The sequence below is a fragment of the Arachis hypogaea genome, chromosome 1 (assembly GCF_003086295.3).
Source record: "Arachis hypogaea cultivar Tifrunner chromosome 1, arahy.Tifrunner.gnm2.J5K5, whole genome shotgun sequence".
Taxonomy (NCBI): domain Eukaryota; kingdom Viridiplantae; phylum Streptophyta; class Magnoliopsida; order Fabales; family Fabaceae; genus Arachis; species Arachis hypogaea.
Window position 1 is genome coordinate 102,817,537 of NC_092036.1, and position 12,597 is coordinate 102,830,133.

Below are 12,597 nucleotides of genomic sequence, written 5' to 3' on the forward strand. Positions count from 1 at the left end.
TGAACTAAATGTTAAGGGAAAGAGATTACTGGTAGGGGTGGCAGTGGGGCGGGTAGGGGCGGATTTTAGCCCTATCCGCACCCGCCCCGCCCTCCTTGCATTCCATTACTACCCGCCCCGCCCCTACCCGCGGGTAGTAGGCGCCTGTACCCTAACCCGCCCCCATGGGTACCCGCCCCGCCCCTACCCGCCCTTATAAAAATTAAATGACATTTTATTTTTTACACATTTATTTATAAATTAAGATACAAACTTAAAATTTATAATTAAATTAAAATACAAACATAAGATTCATATAATATCAAATAACTTGAAATTTAAAAAGGTCCATACAATGTCAAATAACTTAATTAAAATACAAAATAAAGAAATTACATCGTTAAAATATTAAAAAGTCTTCAATCATTATTCTTGATCACTTTCCACATCTTCATCATCGTTAAAGGTTTGAAGATCAAGATTTAAACCTAAAAATCAAAAGAGATAGCAATTAATAAAATAAGTAAAAGAGTAGAGAATTGGAAGTTTAAGCCACTAAGATAAGTAAACACAAATTGAAGTACACTAAAAATCATAATAAACCACATAAACCACTTGACATAGTCATTGAACTATGCAGCAGGCATTCAGGCAACCACAACCAGAACCAAAGCTAATGTTTGATACAAACATAAGATTTATATAATATCAATAACTTGAAATTAAAAAAAGCTAATGTTTGATCACTATTAATTTAATTCCATAATAAAAAATTACAACATTAATATAAAAGAGAATTCAAAAAAATTAAAAAAGTGATTTTTCATAATTAAAAAAAAAACTTTTGCTATTTACGGAGTTTAAAGATATTTCTGAAGGTTTGGATGATTTCTTAGATAACATCCCTATTTTAGTGCTACTGCTACATATCAGCACCATTTACGGACGCCCTTATCCCTCTTAAAAGTACTACAATGTTTTATGGGTGAGTGCCTACATGATAAAAATCTCTCTTCATATGGTGGTGCCCTTTCATCCAGTCATAAAGCAAACAAAACAGGTCATAGAATTGTTTTTAGAAATTTTTTAAAATAAGAACTCCCTTTTCTACAAACTTCTACTATGTACTGAAACCAAATAGGCAAATATTGACACTAGAGAATGAAAATGAAACCAATCAAATTTTTATAAAGAATTTAAAGTTAAAACATTAGAATCTCACACTCAAGAAAAAGCATATATGACAATGGCAATTAATAAATCCCAAACATTAGGGATTCTTGAAGACGAAAGCCTAAACAGACTCTTTCACGTCCACAGATAATGTACTTGTTTATCTAAATTCAGAACTTTTAAAGAAAAGAAAATAATTAATCATAAGGATTTCTGAATTTCTTTAAAAGCTATGGAATTTCATATCCAAGCATATCATCTACAGCTTGAATCATTCTAGACTTCAGTTTTTCAAATTTATCAATGTTGTAATTACTTAAAACTTCTCTGAAATGATCTGCATGACTGCATTAGAAAAATCTCCAAAATAGATGATAGTCTCGTTGAACCAATTTTTCAACATAAATAAATAGTAAAATTAGAGAAGAAAATTAAGGAACCAAAAACGAAGAACATAACATTAACATGATTTCTGAACATTGAGGAATGAGGAGTGACCACTGACCAGTGAGCAGTGAGCATTGAGGATTGTTAATATGATTTCTGAACAAAAAATTAAAAAATAAAACGAAGAACTACAGCAGTGTGCAGATCTAAATCTAATCATTCAGGAATCAGGATTTCAATATGATTTCTGAAAAAAATGAAAAAATAACGAAGAAGCTTCGACGAAGGTGACGGACAAGAAGCCATTACCTTCGGGGACGAGCACGACGGACGACGGCGACGAGCACGGCGGACGACGGCGACGAGCTCCACGCGAGACGGCGGGCAAAGCACGACTGAGCAGCGAGAGCCGAGAAGAACGGACGAGGAACAGGGGAACGGCGAGAGAGGAGAGGGGCTGGAGCACGACGAACAGACGAAGCTTTTGGGCGCGACGGAAGGCGGCGGCGGTGGAGGAGGCTAGGGTTTTTTTTGGGGGAAACAGGAAGTGAAGAGAAACTGAGGGTGAAGTGAAGAGAAACTGAGAAACTGAGAGTGAATGAGTGATGAGAGGACTCACTATGGACTATGGTCTTGGTCTCTTGGAGAAGAGCTGAGGAACAGTCGAACAGAGGAGAGGAAGTGACTCAAGTGAGTGAGAGTGACGGTGAGAAAAAGCTGAAGGGCAAAGCAAAGGGGTTCCTAACCCTAACTGGCTAACTGAGTGAGTGAGAGTGACGATGAGGTGAGAACTGTTTCCAAACTAACCCTAATCATAAAAGGTATATATATACTCCGGGGCGGGTAGGGGCGGGTTTAGCCTGAACCCGACCCCGCCCCGCCCCGCTCATCAACCCGCCACGGTTCAGACCCGCTCCGCTCCGGGTCGGGTTCAAACCCGCCCCGACCGGGTAGGGGCGGGGCGGGTACCCGCGGGTACGGGTTCTGCTGCCATCCCCAATTACTGGTTCTAAAATTTTCCTTTAACATTAACGTACTACCACGTGATCTCGAATACAGAAACAAAATTTTATTATTGGCATTCAAAAATATTAATCTGGAATTATTTGAGAACTAAGATGCGCCAATCAAGTTGCTTGTTGCTTAAATGACCATTTAATCAAGTCAACTATAAGCAACTGTTTGCTTGAAGCCTTGAAGCGTGACCTTAATAAATTCCCATTGGCCGCTGGGCTGAAACTTGAGAACTTCTCTTACTCATGCGATTATTTTTGCATGAAAATTAGGGAAAAAAAAAAGATGTTTAAGATACTAGTAATATCTTTTGTACAAATTATATATTTATTCCAACCGGTTACTGTTTTATATATTTTTGTTGGAAAAATCTAGGGGCAGCAGTTTTGTTGAATTTTGACCAGCATGTAACCAGCAGAGAAAGGTGAGTTATTGGATGAAATCTCACACCAATCTCACACCATCATTAAATCATCATTGATGGCTATTTGCTGGCTACCAATCACAAGAGTTGATGGTTCTCTAACATTGCTCATTTTTGTTATTACAGGACAATGCTATCTAGCTAATGAAATTTATTAATTTTAATTAATATATAAACAATAAAAATGTTTTTATATATAATATCCTAAAAATATAATATTGTCTAAATTCTAAATTTTAAATAATAAATTTAAAATTTTAATAATATAAAAATAAAGTATTTACTGATATTAATAAAAGGTATTATCCTAACATTTTTCATTACTCTATAATAAATCATGGATCAAATTTAAGGCGAGAATTAGACTTAATAATAATAATAATAATAATAATACATCTTTCTAATTATATTATTATTAGCATTGTATTCTTCAATCTCCTTTTATTAATCATTATCACATTTTGTCAAGATGCTTCTGATCTAGATACTATTTTAGAAAAATACACATTTTGAAAAGGTATACAAATAGCTAGCAAGCTCCAAAAAGATAAAGTAACCTATCAATACTCAATGAAGAATTATAATATTATTTAAGGCCAGGACAAACATAAACTAACAGTCTATAAGACATAATACTATAGTATAATAATAAAAGGATATGACAGCAAGGAGAACGTGTATATAATCTTAGGGGCTCTCTTCACGAGTTTCACAATGCAAAAATAAATAATGATAATAAGAAGATCTGTGTATCTTTATTGATTGTAGAGAATATATATATAAAAGGGGAATGTTAAGGGATAATTATTTAATTGAATAATATGAATAATCATTAATTAAATAAAAATATATTATATTTTTAAATTAATATTTTAAATTTTAATATTAAAATAAGGGGTAAGTATGATTTTAGTTCCTAAAGTTTAGTGCTAGAATTGAAATCGTCCCTCTTATATTTTTGGATTTTAAATCGTCCTTAACGTTTTTTTTTTATTAAAATCGTCTTTTTTATTTTTTTTGGACAAAAGTATCTTCCCCTTTTTTCCTTTTCCTTCCCTCCCCCCTTCGGTCTTCCCTTCCCCCCACCCCCATCTCCGGTCTCCCTTTCCTCCCTCTCCCTCCCCCCACCCATTCCCGGTCTCTCTTTCCTCCTCCCTCCCTCACTTCCACCGCCACTTTCGGTCTCCCATTTCCCCTTTTCTTTTCCCCACCCCCTTCCGGTCTCCCTTTCCTCCCTCCCCTTCCCTTCCCCTCACTCCCACCCTCCGGTCTCCCCTTCTCCCTCCCTTTCCCCCACCCACTCCCGGTCTCCCTTTTCTCCTTCTTCCTCCCTCACTCTCATCGCCACCTCCGGTCTCCCCTTCTCCCTTCCCTTTTTCCCATCCCCTTCCGGTTTTCTTTTTCTCCCTCCCCCTCACTTCCCCTCACCCCCACCCCCACCCTCCGGTCTCCCCTTCCCTCCTCCCGTTTCCCCACCAGCCTCCCGGTCTCCCTTTCCTCCCTCCCCCTCCCTTCTCCCTCCCTTTCCCCCACCCCCCCAAGTCTCCCCGTCTCCCCTTTCTCTCACCACCACCACTACCACCACCGCAACTGCAACCACCACCAAAATTCATCAAATGCAGCAAATTTAGCAGCAAAATTCAACAGCAAAAATAAAAAAATTTAACAGCAGAATCAGAATAAACAGAAGAGAAAAAAATTCAACAGCAAATTCAACAACACCCTCTTCATTTTCTTCCTTTTTTCTCTGGCTTCTTCCACTTCCCCTCCTCCCTCTCCCCCAACACCAACACCAACACCAACAGAATAAACAGAAGAAAAAAAATTAAAATCTGGAAAGGGGAAAGGGCTTCGCACGAAGGAGAGGGGTCTGGACGCCGTGGCGGCACTGGGTTGGATCGCCATGGCTTGTCGATGGTGGAGGCTACGGGTCAGTGGTTCGGCCATGGGGAGGTTGGTTCACGATGGTGGTTCGACGTTGAGAGGAGACGCGAGGTGGAGAAGAGGGTAGAGGGTCGCGGGGTGGTTGGCTAGGTTAGGGTTCGGACAGGGGGTGGTGACGGGTTGGAACGCTGGTAAGGGCGCAATTGCGAAGGTTGGGTGGCAACGCTGTCACTGTGAGGGGCTCGGCGACTGTTCCGTGGCAGAGGAGAGGAGAGTGGGGTAAGGGGACAAAGAAGAGATGAGAGAAGAGGAAGAAGAAAGGGGAGAGGGGAAAAGGAGGAAAGGTGGTGTCATGGTGGCTCGCTGGCGATTAGGGTTGCTGGTGACGACGCTGTAGTGGTGGGTAGGGTTTGGTGATTTTATTAAAGTAGGGGTAGTTTAGAAATAAAACAAAAAATTTTATTAAAAATGACGATTTTAATACGAAAAAAAATATTAAGGACGATTTTAAATCAAAAAATACAAGAGGGACGATTTCGATTCTGGCACTAAACTTTAGGGACCAAAATTCATACACTAGTAAAATGAACATCCGATATATCTATTATTTACATTGTTTAATATTTTCATTATTCACTTATACTTTTCCCATATAAAAATATTATCTCTAATATAATTGGTTCAAATTATTGGCAATAAAATAATAAAAATCAAAGGCAGAAGGGGTATATAAGTGGTTTAGGGGAAGCTTTCATTCTACAAACACAGCTAGGGTTTGAGCTATTCAATCAAACATGGCTTCCAGCAAGAAGCTCATTCTCCTCTTAGTGTTGGCCTTCCTCTCCTTCGAAGCAGTGGTATCAGCAGTAGTGACACCACTGCAATTCCCACACCCACTTGACCCTCTAACCAAAGAAGAAATAACTACAGTCCAAACCATAGTCCGAACCAAGTACCCAACCTCCAAGAACAGCCTTACCTTCCACTACATTGGCCTTGATGACCCTGACAAAACTTCTGTTCTCACATGGGAACACTCGATGCCTGGAGCCATAACCATCCCTCGCAAATCCTTCGCGATTGTCATTATCAACGGTGAGACCCACGAGATCCTTATTGATCTGACGCCGAAGATCATCCTCTCCGACAAGATTCACACTGGCCATGGCTTCCCAACGCTGAGCGTTGAGGAGCAGACTGCCGCCATACTGCTTCCGCTGAGTCACGAGCCCTTCAAAGAATCGATCAAGAAGAGAGGACTCAACCTCTCTGAGGTGGTCTGCTCTACCTTCACCGTCGGATGGTACGGCGAGGACAACAGCAAGAGATCCCTCAGGGTCGATTGCTTCATGAAGGAAACCACCGTCAACATATATGTCCGCCCTATCAGCGAGCTCTACATACTCGTTGACCTTGACCTCATGAAGATCGTTGAGTACCATGACAGAGCCACTCGCCCTGTTCCCACCGCCGACAACACCGATTATCGCTTCTCTAACCAGCAACCACCCTTCGGTCCCAAGCAACACAGCCTTGCCTCTCATCAACCTCAAGGTCCTGGCTTCCAGATCAAGGGTCACTCTATTAGGTATTCATTTTCTCATTACATATTGCACTCTAAACCTAACTAATAGTCATCAACATATTAATGGATTCTCTAATATGAATTCTCAGCTGGGCGAACTGGAAGTTCCACATAGGATTTGATTCACGTGCAGGAGTAGTGTTATCGCTGGCATCGATCTACGATTTAGAGAAGCACAAGTCAAGGAGAGTGATGTACAGAGGGTTCATCTCAGAGCTGTTTGTGCCCTACCAAGACCCATCGGAGGATTGGTACTTCAAGACATTCTTCGACGCCGGCGAGTTTGGGTTCGGACTGTCAACAGTGTCCATGCAGCCCAACCGTGACTGCCCTTCTCATGCTCAGTTCTTGGATGTGTTCGTGCACACAAATGACGGCAGCCCAAGCTTGTTGAAGAACGCTATCTGTGTTTTTGAACAATACGGCGACATCATGTGGCGTCACACTGAAACTGGCATCCCTAATGAAACAGTATGTAATTTAATTAAATTTTTTATGATAACCGTGCAAGCTTGGGCGGCTGTTAATTAATATCTATAGGAAATTAATTAACTTTAAAAACTTTTGTGTTGAACATCAGATCCTAGAATCCAGGAGTGAGGTGAACTTGATTGTAAGAAGCGTGGTCACTGTGGGTAACTACGACAACATCATTGATTGGCAGTTCAAAGCCAGTGGCTCCATCAAACCTGCGGTATGTGTCTCATTTCATGCTCATATTAATTATTATCAGTTTATCACTTTCTTTATTAATAGTCATTTTTAACTTGTACCACATGAGTCATATTAAAAAAAATTTTAATAACATAAATAAAAAGAATTTGCATGGGCATTTGCATCACGTGGTTTTCTTGCAGACCCCAAGAAAAGTTCAGTCCGCATGATAGCTGCTCATATTAGAAATACACCTTAAATAAAGGGATTAAGCCGTACAAAACTCAAAAGTAGAGATTTAAAATTGGTTTCTTTTTTCTTTTTAAATATATTACTGGTTGTTAGATCACATGATTTAATATTAGATGAAGACAAAAAAAAAAAAATTTACAGCCTTTTGGCTTTTTTTTTTTCCATTTTTTTTTGGGCAACCCTTTTTGGTATATTCAAGTTAAAAAACACCACTCACTTAACATAATATGAACTTTTTGTAAGCTCTAATTAGTTACATTGTTAATGTTTGCAGATCGCACTGTCGGGTATATTGGAAATCAAGCCAGTGGAGGCTAAGCACAAGAGCGAGATTAAGATAGACGAACACGGAACACTGGTGTCAGCAAACAGCGTGGGAATATACCACGACCACTTCTACATTTACCATCTTGACCTTGACATCGACGGCGTGGAGAACTCTTTTGAGCAGACCAGCTTGAAGACGGTTAGAGTAACAGACGGAAGCTCCAAGAGAAAGAGTTATTGGACCGTTGAGACCAAAACTGCCAACACCGAATCGGACGGCAAGATCACCATCGGTATGGCCCCTGCTGAGCTGGCAGTTGTGAACCCTAACAAGAAGACGGCAGTCGGAAATGACGTGGGGTACCGTCTGATTCCGGGAACGACAGCTCATCCCCTTCTGACGGAGGATGACTACCCACAAATCAGAGGCGCTTTCACAAACCACAATGTTTGGGTCACTCCCTACAACATATCCCAGAAGTGGGCCGGTGGACTCTACGTTGACCAGAGCCGCGGAGAGGACACCTTGGCTGTTTGGACCCAACAGTATATAAGCCTTTTCATTATCATTTTATTCTTAATTTCTCATTATGAATCGATAATCTTACTCCTACTCTGTTCTTTAATTGCAGGAATAGAAATATTAAGAACACGGACATTGTGTTGTGGCACGTAGTGGGAATTCATCACGTTCCGGCTCAAGAAGACTTCCCAATAATGCCATTGTTGAGCACTGGATTTGAGTTGAGGCCAACCAATTTCTTTGAGAGGAATCCGGTTCTTAAGACCCTCTCTCCCAACGATCTTACATGGCCTGGCTGCCCCAAGTAGATGAACAAGCACACGCCAATTGAAGACCTCAATTACCCTGCTGTATACATATATTTATTTTGTTGTAATTGAGATGTCGTTTTATTATATTGGATTCTCCCACTTGCCAGTATTGCTTATTCAATGAAAATCTGAATAATTTATTGGCTTATTCAATGAAAATCTGAATAATTTATTGGCTTATTGCAAGTTTAATTTGCAACCTCTTGTACTTGCTTATCATCATTTAATTTGCTCACATATCCTTCGTGTTTTTTCTTTCCCAGAATTAGTCAGCAACTATATCTTCGTTCTAACTTTATTATAAAAATTAACAGTAGATTTGGAAGAGGAGGAGAAGAAGAAAGGAAGAAGTAGATAACTTTATTATAAAAACTAACAGTGGATTTGGAAGAGGAGGAGAAGAAGAAAGGAGGAAGAAGAAGAAAGTTGAGAAGGAGGAGGAGAAAGAGAAGGAGAAGAAAAAGAAAAAAGAGTGCATAATTCCAAGAGTTGTTATATAACAATTTAGATAAATTTAGATAAATATTTTGTTTGGATACAGTTTTTTATTCATTATTTTATCTTAAATTATATTTTTTAAAATTTTAATTCTAAATCTTAATTACTATAATACTATAATAAACTTTAAATTTCCCCCAAAATAAAAAATAAAAATATAATTTTATAATAAAAATTAATTAATATTAATTGATTAAAATTAAAAAAAAAAGTTGCTATTAGACCTGGAATATATCTATTGGCACCTTTATATATGCCATTGATTAAAAGTAGGTATTTACTTTGGTAGGACAAAAAATTTATAGATATCGATACAATAAAAATATAAAACAATTAAAATACGAAATGTGAATTATGTTTTTCACATTAATAATTATTTTTTTAAAATACATATTATATCAATAATTTTATTAAATTATTTTTATATTTTAATAAAATTAAAAAATAAATTTTATTTAATTTTTATAAAAAGAATTAAATATCTTTTTTGGTATTGAACAAAAGCAATTCTAGTCCTTTTAATTTAATTAAAATTCAATTAACTTTAGTTTTATAATTTTAAATTTAAATCAATTTAAAAAATCAAAACCAAAATACATTTCATTATTCATAATTGATTCCACCGTCACCGTTGTGTTCCTCCGGAAGATTATTCTCCAGTGTCACCAAGGCAGCATTGGCAGCAGCTCTCGTGATGTTGATGGAGCCGCCATGTGTCTCTTGAATTTGGCCCACAATATTGGAGCTTTGAAGGTGTTGATGGTCACGGCGATCAAAAGGTTCGATTTTTGTAACGACGTTGGAACCATCGTGATGATCGAAGGGAAGATATGACAGGAGATTGTTGAAGCTGAAAGGGGAGACTGAAAAACGATCAAAAGCGTCATCTAGGGTTTGAATCTCAAATTTTTCATTAGAAAAGGTTTAGAGGCAACATGTAACTAGTAAAAGAAAAGTGAACCATTAAATAAAATTTTACACCAATCTCCCATTATTAAAATTATCATTAATGGTTATTTGACGGCTACAAATTATAAAAATTGCTAGCCTCTAACACTCTTTTTTTCATTATTCATAATTGAACCAGAATAATAAAATATATTTTAGTTTTGATTTTTAAATTAATTTAAATTTAAAATTATAAAATTAAAATTAATTGAATTTTGATTAAATTAAAAAAATTAAGATTATTTTTGTCCAATATTAAAAAAAGAATATTTAAGTCTTTTTATAAAAATTAAATAAAATTTATTTTTTAATTTTATTAAAATATAAAGATGATTTAGTAAAATCATTGATATAATATGTATTTAAAAAAATAATTATTGATGTGAAAAATATAATCCACATGTCGTGTTTTAATTTATTCACATTTTTATTATATCGATACATATAAATTTATCGTCGTACTGAAACAAACACTTGTTTAGGTGGAGGTATGATTGATAGTTTCTGTCACTTCAATTAACAACAATGCTTTATGGGAATTTCTGAAAGCAAATTCTAGATTGGATCTTCCCCATCTATATTGATTCGTCTTTCGCTTAGAGAAATTTTGGAAGGTAATCCAATCCCGTGATTCCAACTTGCCATTTTCTTTATTAGAAAAAGTAAATGAAATCTGAAAGGTCGCTGTATCGGACTCCATACATATTTCTTTGAACACTAACATAAGAAGATAAGGATTTGGTAATCACCCACACTCAGTTAAAAACATAAAATTCAAGGTGAAAATTCAACTGCCGTTTAAAACATAAAAATTCAATTTTCACATGAAAAACGACTGACATGTGAAGATTGCAAGATAGGCTCACTACATAGAAAGAAGAAGAGTGCTAAAGAAGGAACACATTTTGTTCTCTGTCTCCGCGTATATATAGAGCAGTTACCTATTCTGCATTCAAGTGCACCAAAATTACTATACACTACTACTGATACTAAATAAAGACTAGAGCATAACAAAGAAGAATAACAAGCTGTTTTTTCTTTGATCCGTTTCAAGTGTGTCTCCAAATCATGGCTCTCTCTAATCTCCACACCCAAGGGCGTATGCGGATCGGATCGGATATAACTGAAAATTCGATCCGATCCGCAAATTCCCATCAAATCGGATCGGATATGATATTCATATTTTTTAGTGTCAGATCCGATCCGATCCGCACATCGGATCGGACATCAGGTATATCTGCATGATTGAACATTCTCTTTTTAATCATATTTTTATGTAAAAGAAATTTAATAAAAATATTTCTTTTACACTTTTAAACCTATTTATTCCTAAATAGTTTTAATCAATTTTTTTAAATAAAATAAAATAATATATGAATAATAACTACTAACTAAAACATACAAATAAGTAAATATAATACCAAATACATATATGAAGGATTACCATGTGTTCATAACACGCAGCGGAAGAAAAGAAGATAATCCTAAAGATCTATTTTGTGCTTAAATTTTATTCCAATAATTAACAGTATATAGTAGATCAGATCTAAATACCTGTGTACGCTAGTAAACTCACTTTCTCCTTCGATGGTACGAAGGCACTATGCGTATCCACACCGAGACCAACATTTGCTGTCAACTCCTTGACCAATGGACATCTGATCTAAATTGAGAAACCTCTTGCAACTCTTTGCACACCATAAAATTCTTCTCCAAGAATTAGGCTCACATATATTTATGTGCGTAGAGGTAAAGGAATAAAATCCTTGTGTTTTATTCTCGTGACTTTCCTGTACTCTTGACGTACATATATATAGTATAAGATTTGTTACTGATTTTAAATTTGATTCTCAATTCAAATTTAAATTATATCTTAAAATTCCAAATCTGAATCATTCAAATTTTATGAATCATATCATAACTCAATTTAAAAACAGAATCAGTTAGGATCTCATCCAAATTCAGAAATAGAATAACTAATTATTCTCAAATCTCATTTAATATTCTCAATTATCATACTATTATTATATTCTTGGTGCTAGCAAAGAATATAATAATATTCCATTTGAATTAATATAATTATTTATTTGATCAAATCAAAATAATAATTAAATAATTCTATAACAAAGGTTAGAACACTCGTTAGTGTGTGACCCCATAGGTTCAATACTAAGCGGGTAGTAAATTAGTCGTACTAAATTTACTAATCAAGGTTGGCGTCTAGCAACACTCCTCAACGACCCGATAGTATGAAGTAATATATTTTTACTAAGAACCTCAGAAGAACAAAGTATAATTCCTTCCATCTTTCCAGCTCTTGGTTAACCCTTAGAGTATGGTTTAATTGTCAAACTCTAACTTGTTACCATTATCATAATGAAGTGTGAATGACCTAAGAAACTCATTTCTTCATTCATTCAATCCCCTTGGCCAAGGTTTTATTCATCTCATTCATTATAATCATAGAGCTCAAACTCTTTACCGAGAGTTGATGGATTCCTTATTGACTGATCATTAATTCTACAAGTATTTAAATCATACCCAATATCCATTCAACTAGCACCCTAGGATATTAGGTGTCCGGAATCAAAGTATAATAAATACGTTGTTAATTACTATGATAGTCGCAGGTCAAAGGAAATTCTATTACTATTTTCATCTTGAGAATATCCTATTGACAAATATGCGGTAATTATAA

The 12,597-nt window shown here is 36.4% G+C and overlaps 1 protein-coding gene and 1 long non-coding RNA gene across 2 annotated transcripts; one reads left to right on the forward strand and one right to left on the reverse strand.

Annotated features, from left to right (window-relative positions):
* Positions 1–212: 212 nt before the first annotated feature.
* Positions 213–2,342, reverse strand: LOC112705216 (uncharacterized). Its single transcript, XR_003155460.3, has 2 exons — positions 1,849–2,342; positions 213–467 (listed from the first exon to the last, which is right to left on the reverse strand). It is a non-coding gene; the product is annotated as an uncharacterized lncRNA (long non-coding RNA).
* A 3,259-nt stretch (positions 2,343–5,601) lies between these two features.
* LOC112705224 (primary amine oxidase) lies at positions 5,602–8,639 on the forward strand. The gene is made up of 5 exons (XM_025756068.3): positions 5,602–6,449; positions 6,536–6,917; positions 7,027–7,140; positions 7,627–8,165; positions 8,252–8,639. Exons 1-5 carry the CDS (start codon positions 5,656–5,658, stop codon positions 8,448–8,450), a joined length of 2,028 nt encoding a protein of 675 aa, XP_025611853.1. The 5' UTR covers positions 5,602–5,655; the 3' UTR covers positions 8,451–8,639.
* The last annotated feature ends 3,958 nt before the right edge of the window (positions 8,640–12,597 follow it).